Source organism: Astatotilapia calliptera, chromosome 1 (genome assembly GCF_900246225.1).
Source record: "Astatotilapia calliptera chromosome 1, fAstCal1.2, whole genome shotgun sequence".
NCBI classification, from domain to species: domain Eukaryota; kingdom Metazoa; phylum Chordata; class Actinopteri; order Cichliformes; family Cichlidae; genus Astatotilapia; species Astatotilapia calliptera.
The window spans coordinates 1,688,849-1,715,580 of record NC_039302.1 but is presented as its reverse complement, the minus strand read 5'-3'; the positions used below and the strand labels follow the sequence as shown (position 1 = coordinate 1,715,580).

The window sequence follows — 26,732 nt, the reverse complement described above, 5'->3', positions numbered from 1 at the left end:
ATGATAAGCATATGACAGAGGTCGTGTAGAAGTGGCAAAATCATTGAAACTGGAAAAGAGTAAACCTCTTTTATTCTTAAATCCCTCACAAGTGAGTCTCCAATTATGAGGTTTTTCAGAGATGCTCGATGATGAAGGATGTGTTGAGTTACCTGAAGAAGGTCCCATTCCCTGAGATGAATGTGATGGACCTACTCACCTTCGGATGATTCGTAGAGCAGGTGGAAGAAGCCAGGAACCCGAGTTCACAGCTGAGTAATGGTGAGGAAGAGCATAGACGGTCTGTCGCAAGTGGAGGGAATGCCTGCTCATCCAAGATGTTGAAAACAAGCTTTGTGGCAAAGCTCCAAGTGAACACAGAGCATTTATGTACAGTGAAAAAGTGAAACGGGGTTAAATTAGGTTGGAACAGTTGGAAGGTCCAGTAAATTTGATAAAAGTACTGTAACACAGAGCAAACAGCAGGCAGGCAAAGTAAAAAATTAACTGCTGGAAAGATGAACATTATCAGGTAAAGAGCCTGATGTTTTTCTCAGCAGCTGACGGGAAGCAAATCAGAGCTAAACTTAGAGAGAATGTTGGACTTTCAAAGGGCAAAGACCACTTCAAGTAAATGCCCAGTTTTCTCTGCAAATATTTGATGTGGAAGTGGGTAACACCAAACTGTTAGGGTCTAGTCAGAGCCATTTCAAGGAAGCAACACTGCATGAAAAAAAAATGTACATTTTCCATTATTTTCATCTGAAAAAGGGCTTGTTAAACTACTAGAAAAACAAATTGTTCAAGCCGAGGATCTAATGACATAACATTGTTGTCCAAATGTATTACATGTAACTGTCAAGGCGGACGGAACGGACTCAGGCACAAACGCAGGCTTTTCAGGGTCAAAGGTTTATTTACAGTCACCAATGTGCACGATATATATGAAGTGCAGGCAGGGGAATCCAGGGCTCCAAGGAAAGGTTGGGAGGGGAATCCACATACGCCATGTTCCTCAAACTCCACAATCATCTGCCGTTCGCTCACTCTCTTCTTCTCCAAAACCAAACAAAAAACAAGCTCCAGTGATCCAAATGAATTGCCCAACACACACACACACACACACACACACACACACACGTCCCTGAACAGGGTCCCAAAACATAGTTCAGGAGGCCGGCCCGGAGGCTGACAATTCAGGAGTCTAGAACAGTTCATCTTCAGGGGCCACCCGTGCGGACGGCAACGGCAAGTCCGGAGGCCGGCCGCGCGGAAGATAGCAGCGGCGTTCGGGAGGTCGCCCATAGTGGCGATGACGCCCAACAAGCAGCCTGGCAGATGACTGCCGATGTCGAGGCGGCAGTTTGGGACACAAAGGCTGCGTGGCCCCCGCAGCACCAGGCAAGGCAGAGGCTGGACCAGGCGAGGACGAGGCCGGAGCTGCAGCTGCTGCTGCTGCAGGCGATGTGGGTGAAGCAGGTGAAGAAGCAGGTTGCTGGACGGGCTCCTCGGGCCCTCCAGCGGAGACGGAGACGAGGACGGGCTGGCCGGGCTCTCCAGAACCCACAGTGGAAACAGTCACTGAACCAGCGGGCACAGGGCCCCCTGGCACACACATGGCTGACTGCAGCTGCACGGAGCACTGACCCTGCTCAGGCAGCGACAGCTGGGTGCAGTCCTCAGCTCGGTTCTTAGCCTCCAGGGGTCCAGAGTGGGCTGAGGGCTGAAACTCAGCCTCTGGGGGGGCCCTGGAGTGCGTCACAGTCTCTGAACTGGCCAGCTTTTGAGGACTGATAACAAAATTGTGTGGTTTGTCTCTCTGCTTAGGATTAGAGGTCGTAGAACAGTTCTTTATGGGTTGAATAGACATAGCTTGCTGTACTGGAGGAGTAGGTGAAGATGATGGCTGAATAGGTGGCTGAGCTGAGGGCGACTGAGGAAAAGGTTGGAAAAATAATGGTGAAGTTGGAGACTGAGCTGACGATAAGGCTGATGATTCCTCTACCAACTGAGCTATTGACTGGGCAATGGACTGTAACATAGTTTGTAATAAGTCTGGCTGTGACTGTAACTGGGCTATGGGTAGTGAGGCTGAATGTGACGGAGCTTCCGGCTGGGCAGCTAACTCAAAAAAAAAAAAAAAAAACCACACAGCCCCGGTATAAACAGTCACAAGGTCTGGCGAAACAAAGAGTGCCTTTTCCACTCACCACAGCCGGCAACTCAGAAGTCTCGGGACCCGGCTGTGGCAATGGGCGTCGGCGGCGTGAACGTCGCTTCCTTCTCAGGGATAGCACCGACCGGCCGGGTAATTCCACATCCGGCGGGCCGGGCCGCAGATTCCCCGGCCGGCGGTGCAAAACATTCACCACCGGGCTGGGTCGGGAAGCGGTAGCAGCTGGAGGGTGAAGATGGAGTTTGTTCAGAATGAAGTCCTGTGCGAGCGGGTGAAGAGAGTCCAGTAGCCAGGGGTGAGGAGAGAGTAATTGCTGTAGCCTGGCTTCTATAACGCGGTGAAATTCCTCTCCCTCACGTTCGAGCCACAGGTTAACCAACCTTGAAACAGAGTCAATTAATTCCTCCCAAAACTCCTGGGAAGGTGCGGATGCTGCTGGGTCCATGTTTGGTCGGCTCGTACTGTCGCGGCTGGGGCAGCAGTCGTGTAGTGAAATGAAAAGGACCCAAAATGCAGGCAGCTGACTGATGAAGAGTGTGACGTTTATTTACAAGGTGGGATAGTGGCAAGCAAGCAGTGAAGCATGACAAATAACTGAAGAAACCTAAACTGGGAGAACTACATAACAAACCTAAGAGTAGTGATGGGACGTTCTGTATCGAGGCTTCGGAGCGTGTGTCGAGTAATGGAGGGGGCGTTTCCGCGAAGCGCGTATCGAGGCTTGCTTCATTTATGGGAGGAGCTGAAAATGATGACGTCCGAAGCCTCGCTGCCCGGCTGTACCACGTGACTGGTTCATGAAGCGGTTCGAACTTTGCCGCAAATAATCATTTCCCATACTGCCACTATAAATATACACAGTATACTGCCATCACTACACTATAGGTGTTTTACACACTCCTTTTGTTGTTGACATTTACAGGCTGTGTGCAAAATGCCACACTCTTCAAATTCATGCCAGCTATTATTTTTACGTCCAGTAGGTGTCCTGCTAGAGCAAATGAAGCTTCATGAAGCTTCGCGTTGGGGTGAACCAATTGGATGAAAAGCTTCAGTGCTTCATGGGGCTTCATCTGCCCATCACTACCTAAGAGCATACAAAAGGGGTGCGGGGCAGAGAGCCACAGGAACGAAACACCATGGAACACAGAGAAATGCAGACGAGCCAACAACGAACACAGACCGACACCCACTAAATATACACACACAAGGTAATTGGGTAATCACACACAGGAGGGAAGAACAGCTGATCCTAATACACATGATGACTGGAGGACACAAGCTGAACACAATGACAACAGACAGAGACCTTCAGAATAAAACAGGAAATCTAGAACACGAACCGGACACAAGGGGGGAGGACACAGAATACCAAAATCAGAATAACTAGAACAGAGGAAAATAATCATAAAACACAAAACGCTGGGTCAACGACCCAGCACCATAACACAAACTTATACACAGTACATTAGCACAATAACTGAAACCAGCCCACTGAATGAACAGTGGGCTGTGAGGTCAGTTCCTTGATCATTAATATGCAAATTGTCATGACCATTGATCAATGGCCATGAGTACCATTCACAGAGAGTTGGGGAATTCAAATTCAAATTCAAATTTTTATTTGTCACGTACACAGTCATACACAGTACGATATGTAGTGAAATGCTTGGACAACTGCTCGTGACCTAAAGAAAACAAAAAAGGAAAAGGCTATGAATAAGATAGGAAATAAATATGAAAAATTAAAAAGGGTAAATTTAACTATGAATGAATAAAATATAAATTAAGGTTAAAAATGAAATAACTGTACAACACAAATTAGAATGAAGGGTAAATTTAACTGGGAAAGAATAAGATAAAATATATAAATTAAAGTTGAAAATAAAATAACTGTACAACAAAATACACAATATAGAACTATATAAGAATGTATGAAGAAATCTAAATAAACATATACACAATAACAGCAGCTGTACAAGTATTAACCGGAAATGAAGAATATAGTGACCAGTGTTGTGCAAAACCAAAGTCCAGAAAGTCCAGTGTGTGTGTAAGAACCATATGTGTGGGTCAGTACTGTGTGGTGGTGTGATTGAGAGACCGTATCGCCTGCGGGAAGAAGCTCCTCCTCAGTCTCTCTGTGTTGGTCTTCAGGGAGCGGAATCGCTTTCCTGACCTCAGCAGAGAGAACAGTCTGTTGTTGGGATGGCTGAGGTCCTTCACCATCTTCCTGGCCTTGGTCCAGCACCGCCTGCTGTAGATTGAGTGCAGGTCAGGGAGCTCGGAGCGGATGGTGCGCTCAGCTGACCGCACAACCCTCTGTAGAGCTCGTCTGTCCTGCATGGTGCTGTTTCCGAACCAGGTTAAGATGTTTCCCATCAGGATGCTCTCTATGGTGCACGAGTAAAAGTTCCTGAGCACCTTGGAGGGCAGTTGGAAGTCTCTCAAGCGTCTGAGGTGGTAGAGACGCTGCAATGGCTGCAATCACAGCATTGTAAGATGCTGAAAGACGTACCCTTAGCTCCACTCCTTGATTCAGAGATTTCCCTTTTCATGTAAATGGCCTCCTTTACTCCGCGCTCAAACCAACATTCGTCCCTGTCCAGGATGTGTACATCCTCATCACTGAAAGAGTGTCCACTGGCCTGTAGGTGTAAACAGATTGCAGAGTCCTGGCTAGAGTTAGCTTTTCTGTGTTGTGCCATTCGCTTCCCCAGAGGTTTTTTGGTTTCCCCGATGTATAAATATCTGGGAAGGAACCTAAAGAAAGCTCCAGCTGATCCAGGAGAGAAGGACAACTACTAATTGAAAACCCTTAGTGATCCCATAGTGTCTGGAGTATCGGCACAGTTGAGGTGCATTTTTTCTAAACACAGCACATCTGTGGCTTTTAAACCCCAAAACACGCTGCACCAAAAATTGATCCACCCCAAGGATCGGGTCCCCCGACACAAACAGAGTAATATAGTGTATGAAGTGCCAGAAGGATTGCCAGGATTTATACATTGGGGAAACCAAACCAAACCAAACAATCTCTGGCTAAGCAGATTTAATGTTCCTATATTGCCACAGTGGGTCCTCCTGCTGCATGACAATTTCCAGCCTCATGTGGCAAGACTATGCAGATATTTCCTGGAGAATGAAGGAATCGATACCATTGACTTCCTGCTTCCTCTGGAATATTATGCTTTTGGTCCATCTGATGGCGCCAGATTGCACTTTAGACTATCCAGGAAGTCAGTGATGCCCTGCTCGAAATCTGGGAGGAATCCCTGAGGATATCATCCATTGTCTCATTAAGAGCATGACCAGACATTGGAAGGCACGAATACAAGTGTGTGGAAGCCATAGAGTTGTACTGAAATTTCTGCAGAATGATTTAGCCTGGAACATATTTTTTTTGTTTCACTTTCATTTTTGGCATGTCTTTGAATGCAGCCCTTTGTAGGTTGAACATTTTCATCAAATGATACGACATCCTTTTATTCTCAACACATCACCCAATATATAGGAATGATTTTTTTCCCTCACTTAAAGTATTCCTTTAATTTGCTTGACCAGTTTACAATATACAGTATATAGGTAATCCGATCAGAAACAACAACAATAAGTAAATAAATAAATAAATAAATATAGATAACAATTATACTTGAAATGTTGAAAGACAAGAGCTAAACATAATAAAAATGTGCGTCTTCATTTACTTGGGTTTGAGTTTTAAGTTATTCAAACACTCACAGTAAGGTTGAGTTTTAAGAGTATTTTTGTGATAGCAGCTTTGACCTGTAATGGTACAGAACAGAATGACGCTGTCAGGGTGAGGCCTGTACCATAAATGATAATTAAAAGTGACATGGCATCGAAATCAGCTGACCACGAAGACTGTCATGAAGCCCTTTGTCTCTGTGGCCGTGAGCTACTGTGCGTTACTGCTGATGGTTTTGAGCACATGGGCACTCGGAACATACTGACCAGACAAACGAAAATCAGACAACTAGAGAAGCAGACAGGCAGATAGAGAGATAGACAGGTCTCAGCGTCATAGCCCGGGGCTGGGGCTCTGTACGGGGTTGACAGTGAACACACTGCCGCTTGCAGGATTCACTCGCTGCAGGACGAGGCGGGCGGAGGCATGGAAATCGTTGCATGCCACTGTCTCTTTTCACGTTAACGTTACCGCCACGGCATTGACCATACTGCTTTTGCTTGAAATGAAGCTCAGTTGGATTGTTGTGTAACCGCACAGAGAAAAGGAGGCCTTTCGCTATACTGGTGAGCGAGCTTTTTTTCCCTAGCTAGCGTTAGTCAGCTGTAGCTAGCAAGCTAACACACTCGGCGCTGATGATACAGCAGATAAGCCAGGCTGATACTGGCCGAAATAGCTCACCTCTCACAAACCTGTGCTTTATGTACAGCTATGGATGCTCATAACTAGGTTGTTACCCCCCGTTACACCCGCGCATGAAGATGTCACGTTTAGGTATTTTAACCTTTGGCTAACTGAGGGTCGTCAAGAAAGTTAGCTACAATCGCCGACAGTAGCAGCGGTCGATAGTTGTTTCTGTTTTGTTTTGTTTTGCCTCGTCTCAAAACTAACCACTAACATGTAGCTTGTGGTTTGACGCAAGCGCTAGCAGTGCTGCTAAGCTTACTGCCATTTCTGTTACTTTGACAGCCCTCTGCAGTGCTGTCACTTTGTGAAACTATTAGCTGCTGGTGATTATCATTGCAGAAAAACAGCCTTTCCAATCTGACACAAGAAACAAGTTACTAAACCGCTCGTCATTCAAGCCAGCGGTGTCACACCTAAGTATCATCCGGCGGGTAGCTGTTTGTTAACCTTAGAAGCTACAATAAAGCAGCGTTAACACGGCCGTTGCTCTATGTTAACGGTATCTGAACATCTAAGTGCTGTCTGCATGTTCACCACGATTACATGACCTGACACTGGTTATCTACACTACAGCAGAAAACTTTATAAAATTCACGTAACCCTTCACGTGTGTCTTAGTTAGCATACATTTCGAAGCTTTCTAATCTTAAAAATGTAAAGAAATGACCATGTAAATCAAATATAATGAAAAAATGCCATACTGCAATGAAATATACCGTGACGACATTCCAGAATTGTAGCTTATTTAGTTTCTGATTCATGTTTCAACACAGATCAGCTGCAGCCTTTAAACCACAGAGATCTGAAGCAAATATTGATTATCTTGCCACATTGCTGGGAAACACTGGATCCTAGCCATTGTGGATGTTATGCTGACATGAACCAGGCCACTCCCTGACATCAGTGCCCCCCCCCCCTGCAGACAACACAAAACTGCCCACGATGGGCTTGAGGAACATAATAACCAAAAGCTTTCTTTAAATTCCTCAGATCCCCATCTGTTCTAAAGCAGTATAGGATGCACTAGGCTGCTCAGTCCAAAAGACCAAGCCGCAAAACACGACCCAGCTACAGTAAGATGGAACCATGATGCAGTATAGTAGATGTTTGTATTGCTATTTAATTCTCGATTTCAGAATAATTGCAGCCCTAATTATAACAGAACACCTTTATAGTCTATTTGTCTGACCTTTTGCAGCTTTATACGCCCTCTAGAAGCCTTCGATCAAGTGATCATTTATGCAAGTCTAGAATGGTTCATAGAGGGGATCAGGCGTTTGTGGTTGTGGCGCCGAAAATGTGGAACGATCGACCTCTCCGCATTAGAAAGGCCCCAACTATCACTCTTTATAAATTTCATCTTAAAACATATTTTTTCTCTTTGGCTTTTGATACTGCATGAGAGTTACCAATTCTTTTTATCCTAATTTTCTTTTAATGTTCTTACCCGTTGTTGATGTTAATGTCACTATTTAATTATTACTTTGTACAGCACTTTGGTCAACTCTCTGTTGTTATTAAATGTGCTTTATAAATAAATAAATGGGAGATAGTGTTTCAAACATGTCAGGCTGACTTTATTCTCAAATGTACAACTAAACTTCACAAACAGCAGTAGTGATGAATGCAATCAATGTCCAATTTATTATTTTACAATGGGTCATATCAACACGACTGTTCTCTGATAGCTGTTCTATAAGAGGGTACATATATAAATTTAATCGAAACAGATTTAATGTTAACGTTTTGCCCACTCCGTGTTTTCAGGACTGATGGCTCCAGAGTAACATGCCATGGCTTTAATGATCCCCCCTGTGAAACTGAAATGGCTGGAGCACCTGAACAGCTCATGGATTACCGAGGACAGCGAGTCCATAGCCACACGGGAGGGAGTTTCTGTGCTCTACTCAAAGCTGCTGGCCAACAAAGAGGTTGTACTGCTGCCCCAGCAGGTGCTGTGTCTGAAGGGCCCCCAGCTCCCAGACTTTGAGCGCGAGTCCCTCTCTAGTGATGAGCAGGAGCACTACCTGGATGCTCTGCTCAGCAGCCAATTGGCGTTGGCCAAGATGGTGTGCTCTGATTCCCCGTTTGCTGCCGCTCTGCGGAAACGTGTGCTGGTGCTTCAACGCGTCTTCTACGCGCTTTCCAACAAGTATCATGACAAGGGCAAGGTTAAGCAGCACCAGCACTCACTGGAGAACAACTCGGGTTCGGCAGATCTGCACTCTGTCAGTGAGCGGCCACGGTCCAGCACTGACGCCCTCATTGAGATGGGTGTTCGCACTGGCCTGAGCCTTCTCTTTGCTCTGCTGCGCCAGAGCTGGATGATGCCTACTGCACCGAACCCAGGTGGAAATCCTGGGAGCAACATAAACTTGTGTAATGATGTCATTCACACAGCCATTGATGTTGTTAGCTCCCTGCCAGCACTCTCTCTTGCCAATGAGAGCAAGATCCCACCAATGGGACTGGACTGCCTGTCCCAGGTTACCACCTTTCTGAAGGGAGTGACAATGCCAAATTCTGGGGCAGATATTTTAGGGCGGCGGCTGGCCTCAGAACTACTACTGGGGTTGGCTTCACAGAGGGGTTCTCTGCGCTACTTGCTGGAGTGGATTGAGATGGCTTTGGCTGCGTCAGCTGTGGTCAGTACGATGGAGCAGAATAAGTTGCTACAGAACCAAGAAGGCCTCATTAGCTATGATTGTTTCATGAACATCCTCATGCAGATGAGGCGCTCTTTGGTAAGTAAATGTTAACAATGTACCTATTAATTTTTAGTATTATAAATCCAGTCAGAACTGGTAATATATGCATGTCATTCCTCATCTCTACAAGAAATGGTATTCTGCAACAGTTTGAGTGTTATTAAGTGCAGTGTCCATGCTTTGAAGCTTTGAGTGTTCTCATCATTGAATTGTCTTCTTCCAGGGTTCCTCAGCAGATCGTAGCCAGTGGCGAGAACCCACACGGACCTCTGATGGCTTGTGTTCATTATATGAGGCGGCACTCTGTCTTTTTGAAGAAGTAAGCAAGCACATTTTTTTCTTTTAAGAAATTGTATTATTGCGCCAAAAATAGCACCTTATAATGGCAGTAACTAAATTGTTTACTTTTGGTGTTGAGTTGGGTAGTTCTGTTCCACTCTGGCAAAAATATTCATATTTAATACTGAAATCCTGAGTGAAAAGAAAGCAACTGGACTTCAGGCTCCTCAACCTTCACTCACATCTTGTGTCAGGTGACCTCAAGTAGGCATGGAAATCAAGAACCGCAGCAGTTCAGTTCCTTGGAATTGTTCGTTTTCCCATTGATTGTGCTTTTGGGTCCTACTTGCACTTGTGCTACAATCAACTGATTTCAATTCGTGTGTCAGAGGAAGAAAATAGTGGCGCAGTCTATAGCTGGATATGGACATTACTTTAATTTTAATTGCAAAAAAGGACGAGAGCACGAAAGTATAGTGGATACTGCACCCAGGACAGAGGCGACTGCATAGCACAACTTCGGCTCTTTGCAAGCATCCGCACAGACAGAATGCTAATGCTAATGCTAAGCTCGCCAGGAACCCAGAGTGGTGTTCAAGCTGAGTAAATGTCAACACCCGCCCAGCAGTCAGACCCTGAACTTCAACAGGTAACAAAAGAAGTAATTATCAGCCAGGCTCAGATCCTCAGTTTCTGTCTGCTTATTTTTCTGCAGTAGAATCACTGTGGCAGTCGCTTTGAGCTGTTTTCATCTTTATTTGTGTTCATACCGAGAGAAAGATCACATGTGTGTCTTCATTAGAATGAGGATTTTTGTTGGTGTGTGGAACTGTAGCCTGTAGGTTTATGAATTACTTTCTCTGGTCGGTAATTAAGTAATGTACTGTATTACTTTTGAGAAAAGTAATGAGTAATGTATAATTCATTGTTTTGTTTTTTTGTTTTGTTTTTGAGTAACGACTCGAATGGTGATCACAGCAAAGAGGGGAAATATCTCAAAATATGCACAAACATTTAACCATACAGCACGCATTTACTTTGAACAAATGTAATATCTTTAAAATGTTGCTTAGAGATGTTGGTGACTCTCAGTGGGGCCAATGAGAACCTAATGTGAATCTAATGTGAAGTGATATTAATAATGCAATCAGAATCTATAAATTCAGTTCCCATTCCTACTCAACGGGTCACATGATAGGATGCCTTTGAAAGCAGGGCTTCCATAGTGTCGTGTTAACTGCTTCACATGATATGAGAAGTTTCTAGACCGAGAGGAGACACAAACCCAGCCACAGGGTAGTGTCAGCTGGTGCACTCCTGATGCCACTCCCACTCCTGGGTTAGTGGGAGGGTTGTTCCAGGGAGAGCCTAAAATCTGTGCCAGATCTGATGTGGTGCCCCTCAAGCAGCCGAAAGTACTGCTAATGATTTTGTGGATTTATTGTAGTCAATATCATACAGTGAACACAACATGGGAGTCTTTTTATTGTACAGCAGAAATAAACATGTTTATAGCCTGGTGAAATAAAACAGCTTTGGTCTCTGTCACCCTTCTTCATAACAACTACCAACAACATACTCTGTTTATTAATTCATGAATCTGGATACCGGAGTGCTGCCACAGGAAGCTGTAGTTGTTTTGTAGCGCTGGTGCCTTTTGGAGTATTTTTAATGGAATTAAAATGCTTCTTGCTGACTTAGTTTTGGGGACTGAAATTCATGTACTGTTGATTAAGTGAATTTCTTACAGTTAACTAGCACAGAGCTGTGCCATATTACCAAAATCTTATATCCCGATATAAGTGGTTTCTTGTCCCGATAGCAATATATATATTAAAAAAAAGCCTGTACATCGATTGCAGAGGGTTCAGTCTCTCATGAAGAAATGATCCTTTATTAAATGGCATACCATGGACCAAAACCTCTTCTAACGTTTGACTCTGTGGTTTATTTTGAGAAGCTGACGGCTCTTTTTTGCTGCTTATTCGATATATCATCATCAGATATATTTCGTCTTATCGCACAGCCCTAAACTAGCAGCTGTATGTCTGTGTTTATGGCTGCATCTTCCACTACAGCAGCTAGCACTCCACTTTATCAAAGATGGTAACTTGTAGCTCCAAAGCACTTAACATACCAATTACTGAAGTGCTGATGGTGACGTCACTGTGACTGAAAGCAGGCTGCTGGTGCATTGGATTTGTAACTGAGAGTATTAACTGTAAAACAGAATGCACAACAATATTTTTATCACTGTATTGTTTTGATTTAACCAAATTCTAACACGACTAATTGTGAAAGTTTACTTAGCGAAAGAAATGAGTCATGCTCTTGATAGAAACACAATGCCAAGAGGTCAAGTGACACAGAGCTCTGATGAACTACCAGGAAAACTAAATCTCTGATGGACCCTTATTTAAGGAGAAAAATCTGGTACTTAAAAGCATTGTTGCCATATTTTCTACTATACCATTAAGCAACAAAAGCTGACTATTTAATACAGTTTGGGTATTTTGTAACCGTTCGGCTGGATTACTGTGATTCTCTTTATTTTGGGGTGAGTCGATCTTCTGTTTTTCGACTGCAGTTAGTCCAGAATGCTGCTGCACGCCTTTTAACTGGCACTCCTAGATACGAGCATATCACCCCAGTTTTATATTCACTTCATTGGCTGCCCGTGCATTTTAGGATCCATTTTAAGCTGCTTTTATTTGTTTTTAAATGTTTGTCCAATGCTGCCGCTCTGTACCTCTCTGCGCTTCTTCATCCATACATACCTTCACGGTCCCTCAGGTCGGCAGACCAGCTCCTCCTGAGCGTGCCCAGGACTAATCGTGAGCTCAGAGGGGATCGGGCGTTTGCTGTGGCAGCACCAAAATTGTGGAATGAGTTGCCTTTACATGTTAGACAGGACCTTCCTTATCTGTTTTTAAATCACGTCTTAAAACATATTTATTTACCTTGGCTTTCAGCACAGCAGGACTTGTTGATGTCTCTTAATATGTTTCTTATTAATTATATTATTTTTAATTTTAAGATATTTTACATGTAATTTAAACTGTTTCCTCTCTGTTTTATATTTGTAGCACTTTGGTCAACATTGTTGGATGTAAAGTGCGTTATAAATAAAGATGCTATGCTATTTTTAAATTAAAAGTGATCTGGCAATACAACTGGAAACGTTAAACTTAAGCTTAACACATTTCTGTGTTTGCAAGTTAGTTCAAAACTGCCTTTCATTTCTTCCTTTTGGTGCTGAGATGTCAACAGCAGACCAGTAACCACCATCACCGGGTTGGTTAGTTGCAGATAATTGACTTGCATTAGTTTATGTTAGCGAATAAGCGAAAGAACAGATAACTCACTGGAAAACAGGGAACAAAACTGTGTGGCTGTAGCTCGAGAGTAGAGCAGATCATCTGTGGTTCAATCCCTAGGTGCTCTGGCCTTCATGGCAAATATCTTTAGGCAACATACTAACATGAGTTGTTTTCCGTTCTTCGTGAAAGTTGGATAGAAAGCACTTGCATAGAAAACAGTGCTTGTGTGAATCGGTGAAGCTCCGTAAAGCGGTTTGAGTGTTCAGATAGAGTAGAAAATTGCTTTATAAGAACTGCTAATGGTGATGTCACTGTGACTGAAAGCCGTGCTGCAGCCAAGCAAAGCATGGGTTACTTGTGGACGTACCTTCAACTGACCAATAGAAGCAAAGCAGGAGGGAACAGGAGAAAAATTCAAAGATCAAAACAAGTATAAAAAGCACAGACAGTGGTTGCAGAGGACAGGGTTTATTGTTTTTAACACTCAGGTCTTTGTATGTTATAACTTCGCTCTTCTCCACGGCTGGCTGATGGACCAGCAAAAGCTGAAGTGGTTCAGCGACCAATTATACCATGTACAACTGGGAGTTACACCCTGAGGCAGCAAAAGTACATTTTTGTGTGTCTGGGCTTTATGCCAGACTGTTAGAAGCAGTTGAGCTAGCTTAAAATCAGTGGACAAAAGCGCTAACTGGTAGTAGCTAGCTCAACTCAGCAGAGGTGTTCTTATTGAAGTGAACAGCATATGAACTTGGGTTGCAAGACGGACCTCAAATATGTCATTACAGATCATCTGCCTTAAAGCCAGGGGGCGTGGGGGGACAGTATCCCGTACTACATATGTTTTACCGACAGAATCAACTGAAAGGGGAAGTGGAACAAGTTATGAAGTTGATGTACGTACGAGGAATTCCTGTGAGCGTAAAGCTCAGGCTTTGCTCTCAACGTTTGAAAGGGAGAGCCCATGAGAAGAAAGGACTATTATTGTTAGCTGTGAATCATCTAAATAACAATAATAATAATAAAAGTAAAGCTTACTCTAGAAGAGTTTCAGCATAAAGCTATGCAGCTGGAAATAAGTATCATGGCTCCTCTTTATGTTTTCTCCCAGGTATGTCGAATGGCATCGGACTACTCTCGCACTTGTGTTAGCCCGGACAGCATACAGACTGGCGAGACACCTGTGGTGTCGGAAACCTGTGAAGTGTATGTGTGGGGCAGCAACAGCAGCCACCAGCTAGTGGAGGGAACACAAGAGAAGATACTGCAGCCCAAGCTGGCTTCGAGTTTCGCAGATGCACAAACAGTAAGAGCAAACCTTTCTACTGTAAAACTTCATAATTCTTCAACTCTGTTCTTTGTAGAAAGTTAAGAAACCTATCATCAGCTTCAAATGGCAAACTGGATGTTGTCTTTTAAAGAGGCATTACTTTTACTGATCACAAAAATGGTTCGATGTAAGATTTCACTGGTTTTCTCACAGAGATTAAAACTGTATTTGTTATTGAGACAGGGATGGTACTTTAGAGATGATGGAGTGAACATGATTCTGATTTTACTTCCAACTTGGCTTGTTTATGTTTTGGGAAACAAATGACTGAAACATGAGAAGCTTGTAGAACTCTGAGACCCGGTTTCTTTTTGTTTGTGTTCTAATTTTTTTCATTCTGATTATAGTTTTACTGAGTTTAATATTATAATTAATTTCATATTGTAATATTTCCCAACAAGACTTAACTGGGCAGGCTGCCCAGTTACGTGACATTTAAATTATAATTTATTTTCATCTGACTGAGAGAAAAACACAATCTATGAGTGTACAATCTCTCGTTTTGGAAGTTCAGTTGCTGTTAGCCTGGTAGTTCTGGTCCTCAGTGTGACTCAGCTGTCTCCAGTCTCACAGAGACTCCAGTGCCAACATCTTGGACTGCAGCTTTTAGCAGCAGGCTATGTTAGACTCCACTGTGAGTTCAACGGCCACGCAGCTCTGATGCAGCAGAGCAGGAGCAGAGCAAGTTCAAACACGAAACAACAGTTTGTTGCAGTTTCCCCGTCTCTCTAATCTAAGAATCTCTGAGATCCTGCAGTGGTATATCACAAGAACGGTGGTAAAGACCAGTCAGCTGTTCCGCACTGCATGTGCCAAGTAACAAAAATCGAAAATGTGGTCTCACTTTTGGCACGAGATGCTGTTTGCGATGGAGCGATGGCAGATTGAAACTGTTACTGTCTGTTTAGAGAAGGTTGGCTTAAACTGAAGCATGGCTGATGGGTAGTGCCTTGTCATATTTTCCAGCATCAAACCGTAGCACTCACTAACTCGCTCAGTAACAGTTGCAGAATGGTGTTGAGTAAGCCTGCAGCCTTTCACCACAGAGGCAAAACTTCTTCGCTATTCTCTTCAGATTGAGGCAGGCCAGTACTGCACCTTTGTGATCTCCTCGGATGGGTCTGTGCGGGCCTGCGGGAAGGGCAGTTATGGCCGTCTAGGCCTCGGAGACTCCAACAACCAGTCGACCCTCAAAAAGTTGACCTTTGAACCCCACCGTGCCATCAAAAAGGTGTCATCATCCAAGGGATCAGACGGCCACACACTGGCCTTCACCACAGAGGGTGAGGTGTTCAGCTGGGGAGACGGTGATTATGGCAAACTGGGCCATGGGAACAGCTCAACACAGAAGTACCCAAAACTTATCCAGGGGCCGCTGCAGGGGAAGGTAGGATGTATACACTTTCACTCATGTAGTACAATAAAGCAGCAGTGAAATCTAGACGGTCCAAATATGATGTGTCTATTTTCTCCACTTCTAGAAACTGTAAAATTCATACAGAGTCCTGTGCTAGTAGATGACGATTTAACAGTTCTCGTGGTGAATTATCTTGTTGGTGTTCTCCTGTACCACATAGAAAACACACAGTCTTTTGAGTGTTTCCTGGCATCGGCAAACATTACAATGCGTTTGTATGCTTTGTCAGGTGGTGGTGTGTGTGTCTGCTGGCTACAGACACAGTGCTGCAGTCAGTGAAGATGGAGAGCTGTACACATGGGGAGAAGGAGACTTTGGAAGATTAGGTATGTTGTCGAGCTACAGTCCATTCATTTCCACCTTTTCTGTGAAGTAATGTGCAGATCCATCCAGTTTTCTGAGCATCAAAATATCCGTGCAGATGATTACTCTCTGTTCCAGTTGGTATATTTTCTAAATGACAGACGATGGGCGTCACGGGAGTGCAGGGTTATCTGCTGCTTTTCATTTGTGTTGCAGAATTTCCATTTGTAAATAGCCTGACCCTTTTTATTATGTGTGAATGCAGGTCACGGTGACAGCAACAGCCGCAACATTCCTACCCTGGTCAAAGACATCAGCAATGTTGGAGAGGTGTCATGCGGAAGCTCCCACACTATTGCTCTGTCAAAGGATGGACGCACTGTCTGGTCATTTGGGGGAGGGGACAATGGTGTGTACCTTCATTTGTCAAATAGACTTCAGAACTAAGGGTATAAATGTGGACATCTGCATTGGCACTTCTGTGGGACAAATAATGCCAAAGGTCAGAGAATGGCCAGTTGAATGGATGCTTTGAGCTGATAGGAATGCAATATTCATTCAAATAACCAGTCAGTACAACCAGGGTCTGCAGAAGAGCTTGACTGCACAACTTGCTAAACATTGAGTCAGATTGTCTACAGCAACTGGACAAAGATAGGTTCAGAATAACACAAACGTACAGAGTGATCCTGCCTTGTACCAGTCATTTAAGCTGAAGGTGGTGGTTTAATTATGTGGGGGATATTTTTTGGCACACTTTGGGCCCTACAGTACCAACTGAGAATGCTACTGTTAGGTGTCCATTTCTTTATTACCACAGTTTACCCATTTTTCTCATGACTGCTACATGAAGGATGATGTACTACATCGCAAAGCACAGGTCATCTCACCCTGGTTTCTCAAACACAACAGTGACTTCACTGATCTCAGATCTTAAACCAGTAGAGCAACTTTGGGATGTTGTGGAACAGAAAATTCGCATTAAGGATGTTTTGCTGACAAATCTGCAGTAAATCCATGATGTTTGCTGTAACTAATGAAGTGGCCAGTATGTGTAAACTGCAAATAAGTTCATTTAAGAATGTTCATTCTGTGTCTTGCAGGGAAACTGGGTCATGGCGATACTAATCGAGTCTACAAACCAAAAGTAGTGGAGGCCCTGCAGGGCATGTTCATCAGAAAAGTGTGTGCAGGAAGCCAGTCATCTCTTGCATTAACTTCTACAGGACAGGTAGGACATGATTTGTGTTTCCGCTAACCAAGAGTTATAAAAAGTCTGCAATACAGTAATCTTAGTTTTAAGCATTAAAATATCTGTAAAATTATTTTGATCGATCTTAAAATTATAAAGTCAATCATTATAGAAGTGCTTAAACATGATCCCCGCCCCCTCTCAGAGGGGGAAATTTCTACTTCTCAAGGCCTTAACCAATATGAAATCAGAACTCACTCGTGTAATATATGCAGTTTTGCCACAAACCACAAAGCAAATACATAGGGCTGCACGATTAATCGTTAGAAAATCGCGATCTCGATTCATACTTATGTGCGATCTCATTTCCAAATGACAACGATTTAAAAAGAAAAAAAGAAAAAAAAAAGACGAAGACGATTGTACCGTATTTTGATCCGGGACGTACTCTGCATGAAAACAAGCACTCACTCTTCCTGCTCAACAAATGACGAGGGCGGAGCCTTATACCACGTGATACAGAAGCTGTGCCGTGTGATGCTAAAATTAGCAGGAAAAAACAACGGAGAGCACGTCAGGGATGACGAGAAAGTGACAGGAGAAAATCCGTCCCGGTCAACCACCCAAACATCAATAACGGGAACCTTATACAGCGCTTCCCTATACACGTCGAACTCCCGCAGGCACAAAGACATTATGGAGGCTATCACTTATCACCTAAGTAATAAATTTGGCCCGCAGCCTAATTACATTTGGCCCACGAAGCCAAACCAAATTACTATTAGAGCTGGCCTACTGGTATTATACAGCTAATATATATATTGTTTAGTATTAAGCTTTGCTTGTTCCATATTCAGTTTTCCAGCAAAACTTATTTGAGTCCATAAGAAAAGATTCATTCTTATATCTGGAGGAAGATTTTTTTTTCAATAAATATTAATGTTAGCCCACGACTTTGTTCCAGTTTTGAATTTTGGCCCACTGTGTGTTTGAGTTTGACACCCCTGACCTAGACAAACGCTACACAGTGCCGTCCCGCAACTATTTTTCTATTGTTGCACTACCTGCTCTATACACGCAGCGTCGAGCAACGGTGGAGACGGAATTACAAGCAGTACAACATTTTGCGGGAACAACAAAACGTGAGACATTTGTTGTTTTTATGTTTATTTATTGTTTTTATGTTCAGTCGCAACTGTTACGAAGTTGATGTGCAGTTAATAAGTGCGATAAATATTTATACTGGAAAAGAAAATCGTGAGAGAATTGTGATCTCAATTCTAAACCAAACTAGAAAGCGAAAATTTCAGAAGAAATTTTAAGTGTGCCTATGCCGCTGCCAATGAGTGTAGTTTGCCATTCATACGGCTACAAAAAAAAAATCCAAATAAGGGTAGACAGGCCGTACTACTGCTGGCATACCACTAGAGTGAGCCAACACACCACAAATTAAGTTTCACTTTCGTTTGAAGTTAAGTTTCACTTTCCTTCCCATTCATTTCAATGGGCAAAAACTTGCATTAAAATATTCATATTTAAAAAAACTATAGAACTAATAAACACCAAAAGTCATAGCACACCATTCCAGCTCCAGCCGCACAAAATGAAAAAGGAAAATAATAATAATAATAAGAATAATAATAAATCCGAGAAACAGTAATAAGTGTGCCTTTTGGCATAGGCACACTTAAAAATCATGATTCTCATTTTATGCAAAATCGTGCAGCCCTACAAATACACTCATACTGGGTGGGTCCTGTGGCTCAACCTGTAAGATGAGTTTAGAAGAGAGTGCACCGTTTTGTTGAACGACTAATTCAACTTGTCTACACGAGAAACGAACAAAGTTCAGAGGTCAGAAGAAGTTCAAACTGCTATCAATGGAAATAGAAAATGTCTGGAAAGTGCCACTCCTGGTCCTTATTTGGACAGTTATTCTTGAAGCATCAAATCATTTTCATTTCATTACACCTTCATGTTCAAGTTGTTGAATCTGAATTTTTCCTAATGCTTCAAAAGTTTCCCCGACATAACGTTTTAAAAATCGTTGTTCCTTTGCAGCTTGTACACTTGCCATGGCGCTATATTTTTGGTGTTTATAGCAACAAAGCCCTGCGTGGCTAACGCTACACTAATATTCATCAAAAAGCTTGCAGGTATTTAACCTGCGAGTTCGTGTGTACCACAGGACAGAGGTGCACATCACAGGTCTGCAGGCCTGACAGCTGGAGGTGTATCACTGTTTTCCACTTGGTGACAGCATTTAGGCATTCTGCCTATTTTAAATTAAACACGCTGAAAATATTGTTGCCATTTTTAAAAGATGCCCTAAAATGTATTCAAAAGGATCTTAAAACATCTTGAAATTAACTTGTTTCAAGCTGCTTAGATCCTTGAAACTTATGGACATTTATCCCAAAGAGGGAATTTCGTGCAGCTGTTTATGTATTCCTACTGAACAGACAGCTGGTTGGACACAGTTCAATATTTAAGGTCGAGATTTGTTACATAATATTGTTCTTCCAGTTATTTGTCTCTGAGGTGCCGCTTCACTGCCCAGGACAGAAAGCTGTGCTGATGCTGATCCCGCTCTTGTTTTCAGGTGTACGCTTGGGGCTGCGGTGCTTGCCTAGGCTGTGGTTCCTCTGAGGCCACCGCACTCAGACCTAAACTTATTGAGGAGCTGGCTACCACCAGAGTAGTGGACATCTCCATAGGGGACAGCCACTGCCTGGCCCTGTCACATGGTACTACTTTTCTCTTTTTGTGCGCTTGCTGTCTGGGATCAGAGTTAAAATACTCAAACTGTCTCTGTCAGTCAGTTTTTTTGCTGACACAGAAAATTTTTGTGTTTGTTGAGGGCTGTTGCAAGCAGCCTGATGTAATAGCAAATCTGCAGACCTTGTCAATTTAGGGTAATATGTAACTTCCAGCTTGAGATATGACATATCTGTTTCGATCGTGTTGTGCTTAATCCCGATGCAGACAATGAAGTATATGCATGGGGCAACAACTCTATGGGTCAGTGTGGGCAGGGGAACTCCACAGGGCCAATCACCAAACCCAAGAAGGTCATCGGCCTGGATGGAGTCGCCATTCAGCAGATCTCAGCTGGCACCTCTCACAGCCTGGCCTGGACTGCCCTGCCCAGAGACAGGTCAGCTACCGCAACAGTTACCACGAACTGATCCCATCATGATGATTTTCTCTCTGGAAATATTCACGTGGGACTGCAGGCAAGAGCTGATGTTGCAAGACCACCAGAATTTGTTTTTCAGCTACTAGGAAGCACGAGTCAAAGGGCAGTAACTACACGTGAAAAGTACTGAAACTGCAAAACCAACACACTGATCTTGTGATTCAGAGTAAAGGTTACAGTGGTGGGTTTTATTGCAGTCACTCAGCAATCAGTCTCCAAAAATGCACCGAAAAACACAAATCAAAACAAATACCCTGATACTGTGAGCATCCTCAGAGGTCCTACCTCTCAGCCTGGGAGATGAGTTTAGAAGAGAAGCACTGTGATTCAGCCTTTTTGTTAAATATGTAATTCAAGGTCTTTAAGGATATGCACTTCCAGGAACAGCTGAAAAAGGCCAACAGGCGTCAACGAGGGTGACGGCGTGAGAGAACTGCTGTTTAACAAACACATTTAGGTGTTGATTGATTAAAAGCATACATGTGAGATACATACAAATGTGGTTATCACAGTTATTGTTTGGATTTTGGTTTCACAGGCCTTTATGTTTATGACATCGACACAACACTTTACTGTAGATCAAAGTAATTTACTGTACCTTACATACTTTACTAATATTTACTTATTACTTCTTTCTAGGCAAGTAGTAGCTTGGCACCGGCCCTACTGCGTTGACCTAGAAGAAAGCACATTCTCTCATTTGCGCTCCTTCCTTGAACGATACTGTGAAGGCATCAACAGCGAGGTCCCTCCTCTTCCCTTCCCCTCATCCAGGTGAGCCTGTTAGCCACCAGCCTTCACTGGCGTTATAAACCCTCCTGGGCTTGCTGTATAGTCTTTCTTGCACTTAGTGAAATCATATGTGACCAATCAGAATGTAACCTTGCCAAGTTCCATCCATCCATCCATCCATCCATCTTCATCCGCTTTATCCGAGGCCGGGTCGCGGGGGCAGCAGCCTAAGCAAAGAGGCCCAGACCTCTCTCTCCCCAGCCACCTCCTCCAGCTTATCCGGGGGAATACCAAGGCGTTCCCACACCAGCCAAGAGATATAATCTCTCCAGCGTGTCCTGGGTCTGCCCCGGGGCCTCCTCCCGGTGGGACATGCCTGGAACACCTCAGGAGGCGCCCAGGGGGCATCCTTGTCAGATGCCCGAACCACCTCAGCTGGCTCCTTTCGATGTGGAGCAGCAGCGGCTCTACTCTGAGCCCCTCCCGGATGGCCGAACTTCTCACCCTATCTCTAAGGGAGAGGCCAGCCACCCTTTGGAGGAAGCTCATTTCTGCCGCTTGTATACGTGATCTCGTTCTTTCGGTCACTAACCACAGCTCGTGGCCATAGGTGAGGGTAGGGACGTAGATCGACCGGTAAATTGAGAGCTTCGCTTTTACACTCAGCTCCCTCTTCACCACGACGGACCGGTGCAGCGTCCGCATTACTGCAGCTGCAGCCCCAATCCGTCTGTCGATCTCCGGCTCCCTTCTCCCATCACTCGCGAACAAGACCCCGAGATACTTGAACTCCTCCACTTGGGGCAGGAACTCATCCCCGACCCGGAGTGGGCACTCCACCCTTTTCCGGCTGAGAACCATGGCCTCAGATTTGGAGGTGCTGATCCTCATTCCCGCTGCTTCACACTCGGCTGCGAACCGTTCCAGTGCGAGCTGGAGGCCCTCACCCGATGAAGCCAACAGAACCACATCATCCGCAAAAATCAGAGATGAGATTCTGAGGCCACCAAAGCGAAAGCCCTCCGCCACTTGGCTGCGCCTAGAAATCCTGTCCATAAAAATTATGAACAGAACCGAAGACAAAGGGCAGCCCTGGCGGAGCCCATCACCCACCGGGAACGAGTCCGACTTATTGCCGGCAATGCGAACCAAGCTCTTGCAACGGTCGTATAGGAATCGAATGGCCCGTAGCAATGGGCCAGACACCCCATACTCCCGCAACACCTCCCACAGGACACCCCGAGGGACACGGTCGAATGCCTTCTCCAAGTCCACAAAACACATGTAGACTGGTTGGGCAAACTCCTATGCACCCTCAAGTATCCTCGAGAGGATAAAGAGCTGGTCCAGTGTTCCGCGACCAGGACGAAAACTGCATTGTTCCTCCTGTATCCGAGGTTCGACTAGCGGACGAACTCTCCTTTCCAGCACCCTGGCATAGACTTTCCCAGGGAGGCTGAGGAGTGTGATCCCCCTGTAGTTGGAACACACCCTCCGGTCCCCCTTCTTAAAGATGGGGACCACCACCTCGGTCTGCCAGTCCACAGGTACTGCCCCTGATCTCCACGCAACATTGCAGAGGCGTGTCAACCAGGACAGCCCTACAACGTCAGAATCTCTTTGAGGCAGTCCGAAAGTCTTTTTCCATGGCCTCTCCGAATTCCTCCCACACCCGAGTTTTTGCTTCAGCCACTGCCCGAGCCGCATTCCGCTTGGCCTGTCGATACCTGTCGGCTGCCTCCGGAGTCCCACAGGCTAACCAAGCCCGATAGGACTCCTTCTTCAGCCTGGTGGCTCCCTTCACCTGTGGTGTCCACCATTTGGTTCGGGGATTACCACCACGGCAGGCACCAACCACCTTGCGGCCGCAGCTCAATGCAGCAGCTTCGGCAATGGAGACGCTGAACATGGTCCATTCGGACTCAATGTCCCCAGTCTCCCTCGGAATGCTGTTGAAGCTCTGCCGGAGGTGTGTGTTGAAGATCTCTCCGGACTGGGGCCTCTGCTAGACGTTCCCAGCACACCCTCACTACGCGTTTAGGTGCACCAGGTCTGTCCAGCGTCCTCCCCCACCACCTGATCCAACTAACCACCAGGTGGTGATCAGTTGACAGCTCAGCCCCTCTCTTTACCCGAGTGTCCAGAACATATGGTCGCAGGTCTGGTGATACGATTACAAAATCGATCATCGACCTACGGCCTAGAGCGTCTTGGTGCCACGTGCACTTATGGACACTCTTATGTTCGAACAGGGTGTTTGTTATGGCCAAACTGTGATTAGCACAGAAGTCCAATAACAAAGCACCGCTCGGGTTCAGATCAGGGAGGCCGTTCCTCCCAATCACGCCCTTCCAGGTCTCGCTGTCGTTACCCACATGAGCATTGAAGTCTCCCAGCAGGACAACAGAGTCTCCAGGTGGAGCACCTTCCAGCACCCCCCCCAGGGACTCTAAGAAGGCTGGGTACTCCGAACTGCCACTCGGCGCATAAGCGCAGATGACAGTCAGGACCCGTTCCCCGACCCTAAGGCGCAGGGAACAAACCCTCTCGTCCACCGGGAAAAACCCCAACGTACCGGCAGCAAGCCGAGGGGATATTAGCATACCCACCCCAGCCCGCCGCCTCTCACCAGGGGCAACTCCAGACTGAGACAGAGTCCAGCCCCTCTCCAGGAGACTGGTTCCAGAGCCCAAGCCATGCGTAGAGGCGAGCCCGACTATATCTAGCCGGTACCTCTCAACCTCACGCACTAACTCAGGTTCCTTCCCCACCAGAGAAGTGACATTCCATGTCCCTATTGCCAGTCTTGGCAGCCCGGGGTCAGTTCGCCAGGGCCTCCGCTCCTGGCCGCCACCCGGCACACAATGCACCCGACCCCTATGGGCCTGCGGGAGGATGGGCCCATGTCTCCTCTTCAGGCTGTGCCCGGCTGGGCCCCATGGACTAAGGCCCGGCCACCAGACGCTCGCCCTCGGGCACCCTCCCTGGGCCTGGCTCCAGGGCGGGGCCCCGGTAACCCTATCCCGGGCAGGGTAAACTGTTCCCTCGATATTCTTTTCATAAGGGTCTTCTGAATCGCTCTTTGTCTGGTCCCTCACCCAGGACCAATTTGCCATGGGAGACCCTACCAGGGGGCAAAAGCCCCCAGACAACATAGCCCCTGGGATCCCTGGGACACACAAACCCCTCCACCACGATAAGGTAGCGATTCAAGGAGGAGACCTTGCCAAGTTCTGGATTAAAAATGTTTTTAAATTTATTTGAAGGGAGCATCACAACTTCCTCAAGCTGTGCCTTCGGCTTCTGTCCAATCATCTGGCGCTGGCCCTGGCGGGGGGCGTAGCAACGAGTATTTTGGGCCGGCAGGCCAGGCCACTGAGGAACCTCCTTTTCAGACTGATGGACTCCTCTGTGCCAGACGAGATTCAGGAGGTAAAAGATGCTTTTCGGATAATTGTTATCAACAGAGTAATATTCAGACTGAACTCATAACAGAAATAAGTCATGAAGGATTATGGGAGGTGATCAGAATGAAACCTAAAACTGACTTTAAAATACTTTCTTCCTTCAGGCAGTGATTGAGACTCTGTCTGTGGGGGCAACCATGTTGCTGCCACCACTGAGGGAGAGGATGGAGCTTCTTCACTCTCTGCTACCTCAGGGTCCGGACAGATGGGAGAGTCTCTCCAAAGGACAGGTACCCGATGCTACATACTGTGTAGATGGAGCTGCGCAGGATTCGTTGCTTGATGCTTTAAACAGCCTGTAAAGAAGAGGAACAGAACCTGTTTTTTTTTAAATAAAATCTAATGATTATCAGGAACAAATCCATCAGTGCCATGTAGATACAAGCATGCAGGCTGAGGAATAGACGTAGCTGTGGACAGGATTCAGAAAGAAATCACACACTAAACTCTGAAACATGGGTAACTTATCTTAGTAATGTTGTCTTTTATGTTAAATAGCGTAATAATTTCAGAGGGGAGTCACAGAAGACCAAAAGGGAAATTAGTGGTGGGCAGCAATGGCATCGATTTACATTGCCCTCATATATTCTCACTTACTCAGGTGTGAAAGATGAATTTGTTGATTGGTTCATGTCTCTGTTGCCTGCATTGCTCAGGAATGTTTGTATTTTGTGTCACAGAGGATGCAGCTCGACATAATCCTGACCAGCCTCCAGGACCACACCCACGTGGCCTCACTCCTGGGTTACAGCTCTCCTGCTGATGGCCCAGAGGTACTTTCATCTGGCCCTGCCTTTACAGCTCTCCCAGAGCCTGCCTACGGCACCACCACAGGCCACCCCGACACTCACCTGGCCGAGATTCTCATGAAGACGCTGCTCAGGAACCTTGGCTTTTATACTGTAAGTTAATACCGAGAAATGAACACACTGCACACTGAATGCTAGTTAGACTGCCTCTGGCTGTACTTTTCCTCTTGAGTCTTCTGACTCAATTATCCACATCATTCTGTTTTCTGCTCTCGCAAAGCCACAAATGGAACTCTGACATCCAGACGAACAAAACAAAACTAGAAACTACTTGGATGAAATAACTTTTTTTCAATTCAATTCATTTTTATTTATACAGCACCAAATCACAACAACAGTCGGCTTGAGACTGTTGTGTATATGAGATTTCTATCAGAGCGTGGGAGCACTGCGATATCAGACTCCTGTGTATGATCTGTACATGTACATGGTTTTGAAAATAAAGCTGACTTTGACAGTTGTAGACTAGTGTTAAATAAATGGAACTGAACCCACAGATGTTTGTGTTTGTATGTTTGTGCTGTACAGGATCAGGCTTTCGGTGAGCTGGAGAAGAACAGTGATAAGCTGCAGCAGGGCACATCCTCCTCTGACAGCAGCCAGCCGGCTCACCTGCACCAACTTCTCTGCTCGCTGCAGAAGCAACTTCTAGCATATTGCCACATCAACTCTCTTACTGAGGTACGGCTGCGCTCCTCTTTTTTAGAATAATTAGAGTGTGTAAACACATTTGTTTTGATTCTTGATGCTTAATGACTTAGAAAATAGTTTTCACACTACCAAAACATGGCAGGATGACGGGATGGGGGATTACAACACAATTTCATAGCCTCACAGTGTTTTATTTGAAGACGTTTTTTATTTCCGATTGCACTTTAATTTCAGATCATACATGGTTGTTGTAATGAGGATTAAAATGGCTTTAAACTCTCAGGCACGTTGGTTTTGTTTGTCTGAGAGCAAACTGAATTCTCTATCAGTGAACAGGAGAGGTGTAAAATGTGCTTGGTACCCCGCATCTTTCTTTCGTTCCTTCTGCATTGCATGCTGGGAGTGTGGCGGTGGAGCGTGTGATGAGTCTGACTGAGAGATCGAGGACTTGTTTCTAACTTTACTTTTCTGAATTGATTAAATTAAGCATTACTGACTTTTTTTGAGTGTGCAAAATCGCCAAAATGGACTTCTCTAAACTCATGAGACAACATGGTTTTAAGATCATACCTAGTTGTCCTTGCTCAGTAGAGGAGTGTAGTCTGGCAGTGGGTGAACTCAGCGCTGTGGTCATCTTTGTTGACAGTGTGGAGAACGCAAATAAAGCAAATAAATCGGAAAGATGATTTTATGTCTTTAAGTCACTGGTGGGTTCTTGGCAAAACTGAAATCAACGAATTTTGTCAGCAGTGTACTGTCATTGTCTCATCGGTA

At 45.1% G+C, this 26,732-nt stretch overlaps 2 protein-coding genes across 9 annotated transcripts in view; one reads left to right on the top strand and one right to left on the bottom strand.

Annotated features, from left to right (window-relative positions):
- Positions 1 to 1,183: 1,183 nt before the first annotated feature.
- Positions 1,184 to 1,849, bottom strand: LOC113027130 (translation initiation factor IF-2-like). The gene has a single exon (XM_026176717.1). It carries the CDS (start codon positions 1,847 to 1,849, stop codon positions 1,184 to 1,186), a length of 666 nt encoding a protein of 221 aa, XP_026032502.1.
- Positions 1,850 to 6,012: 4,163 nt separating this feature from the next.
- herc1 (HECT and RLD domain containing E3 ubiquitin protein ligase family member 1) overlaps positions 6,013 to 26,732 on the top strand; it is a 97,509-nt gene continuing 76,789 nt past the window's right edge. For all 8 annotated transcript variants that reach the window (XM_026187799.1, XM_026187955.1, XM_026188029.1 and 5 more), the window contains exons 1-15: positions 6,013 to 6,430; positions 8,319 to 9,295; positions 9,483 to 9,578; positions 13,970 to 14,164; positions 15,264 to 15,575; positions 15,835 to 15,931; positions 16,174 to 16,317; positions 17,012 to 17,139; positions 19,703 to 19,847; positions 20,086 to 20,257; positions 20,939 to 21,073; positions 24,298 to 24,463; positions 24,603 to 24,728; positions 25,179 to 25,400; positions 25,836 to 25,988. In XM_026187799.1, coding sequence (XP_026043584.1) covers positions 8,345 to 9,295; positions 9,483 to 9,578; positions 13,970 to 14,164; positions 15,264 to 15,575; positions 15,835 to 15,931; positions 16,174 to 16,317; positions 17,012 to 17,139; positions 19,703 to 19,847; positions 20,086 to 20,257; positions 20,939 to 21,073; positions 24,298 to 24,463; positions 24,603 to 24,728; positions 25,179 to 25,400; positions 25,836 to 25,988 — 3,042 coding nt within the window. In that variant the 5' untranslated portion in view covers positions 6,013 to 6,430; positions 8,319 to 8,344. The remainder of the gene's footprint in view (positions 6,431 to 8,318; positions 9,296 to 9,482; positions 9,579 to 13,969; positions 14,165 to 15,263; positions 15,576 to 15,834; positions 15,932 to 16,173; positions 16,318 to 17,011; positions 17,140 to 19,702; positions 19,848 to 20,085; positions 20,258 to 20,938; positions 21,074 to 24,297; positions 24,464 to 24,602; positions 24,729 to 25,178; positions 25,401 to 25,835; positions 25,989 to 26,732) is intronic.

What these genes read in the sequence shown, in the direction of transcription:
- LOC113027130 (XM_026176717.1), bottom strand. Translation starts at nt 1,849, where the DNA reads ATGTCTATTCAACCCATAAAGAACTGTTCTACGACCTCTAATCCTAAG.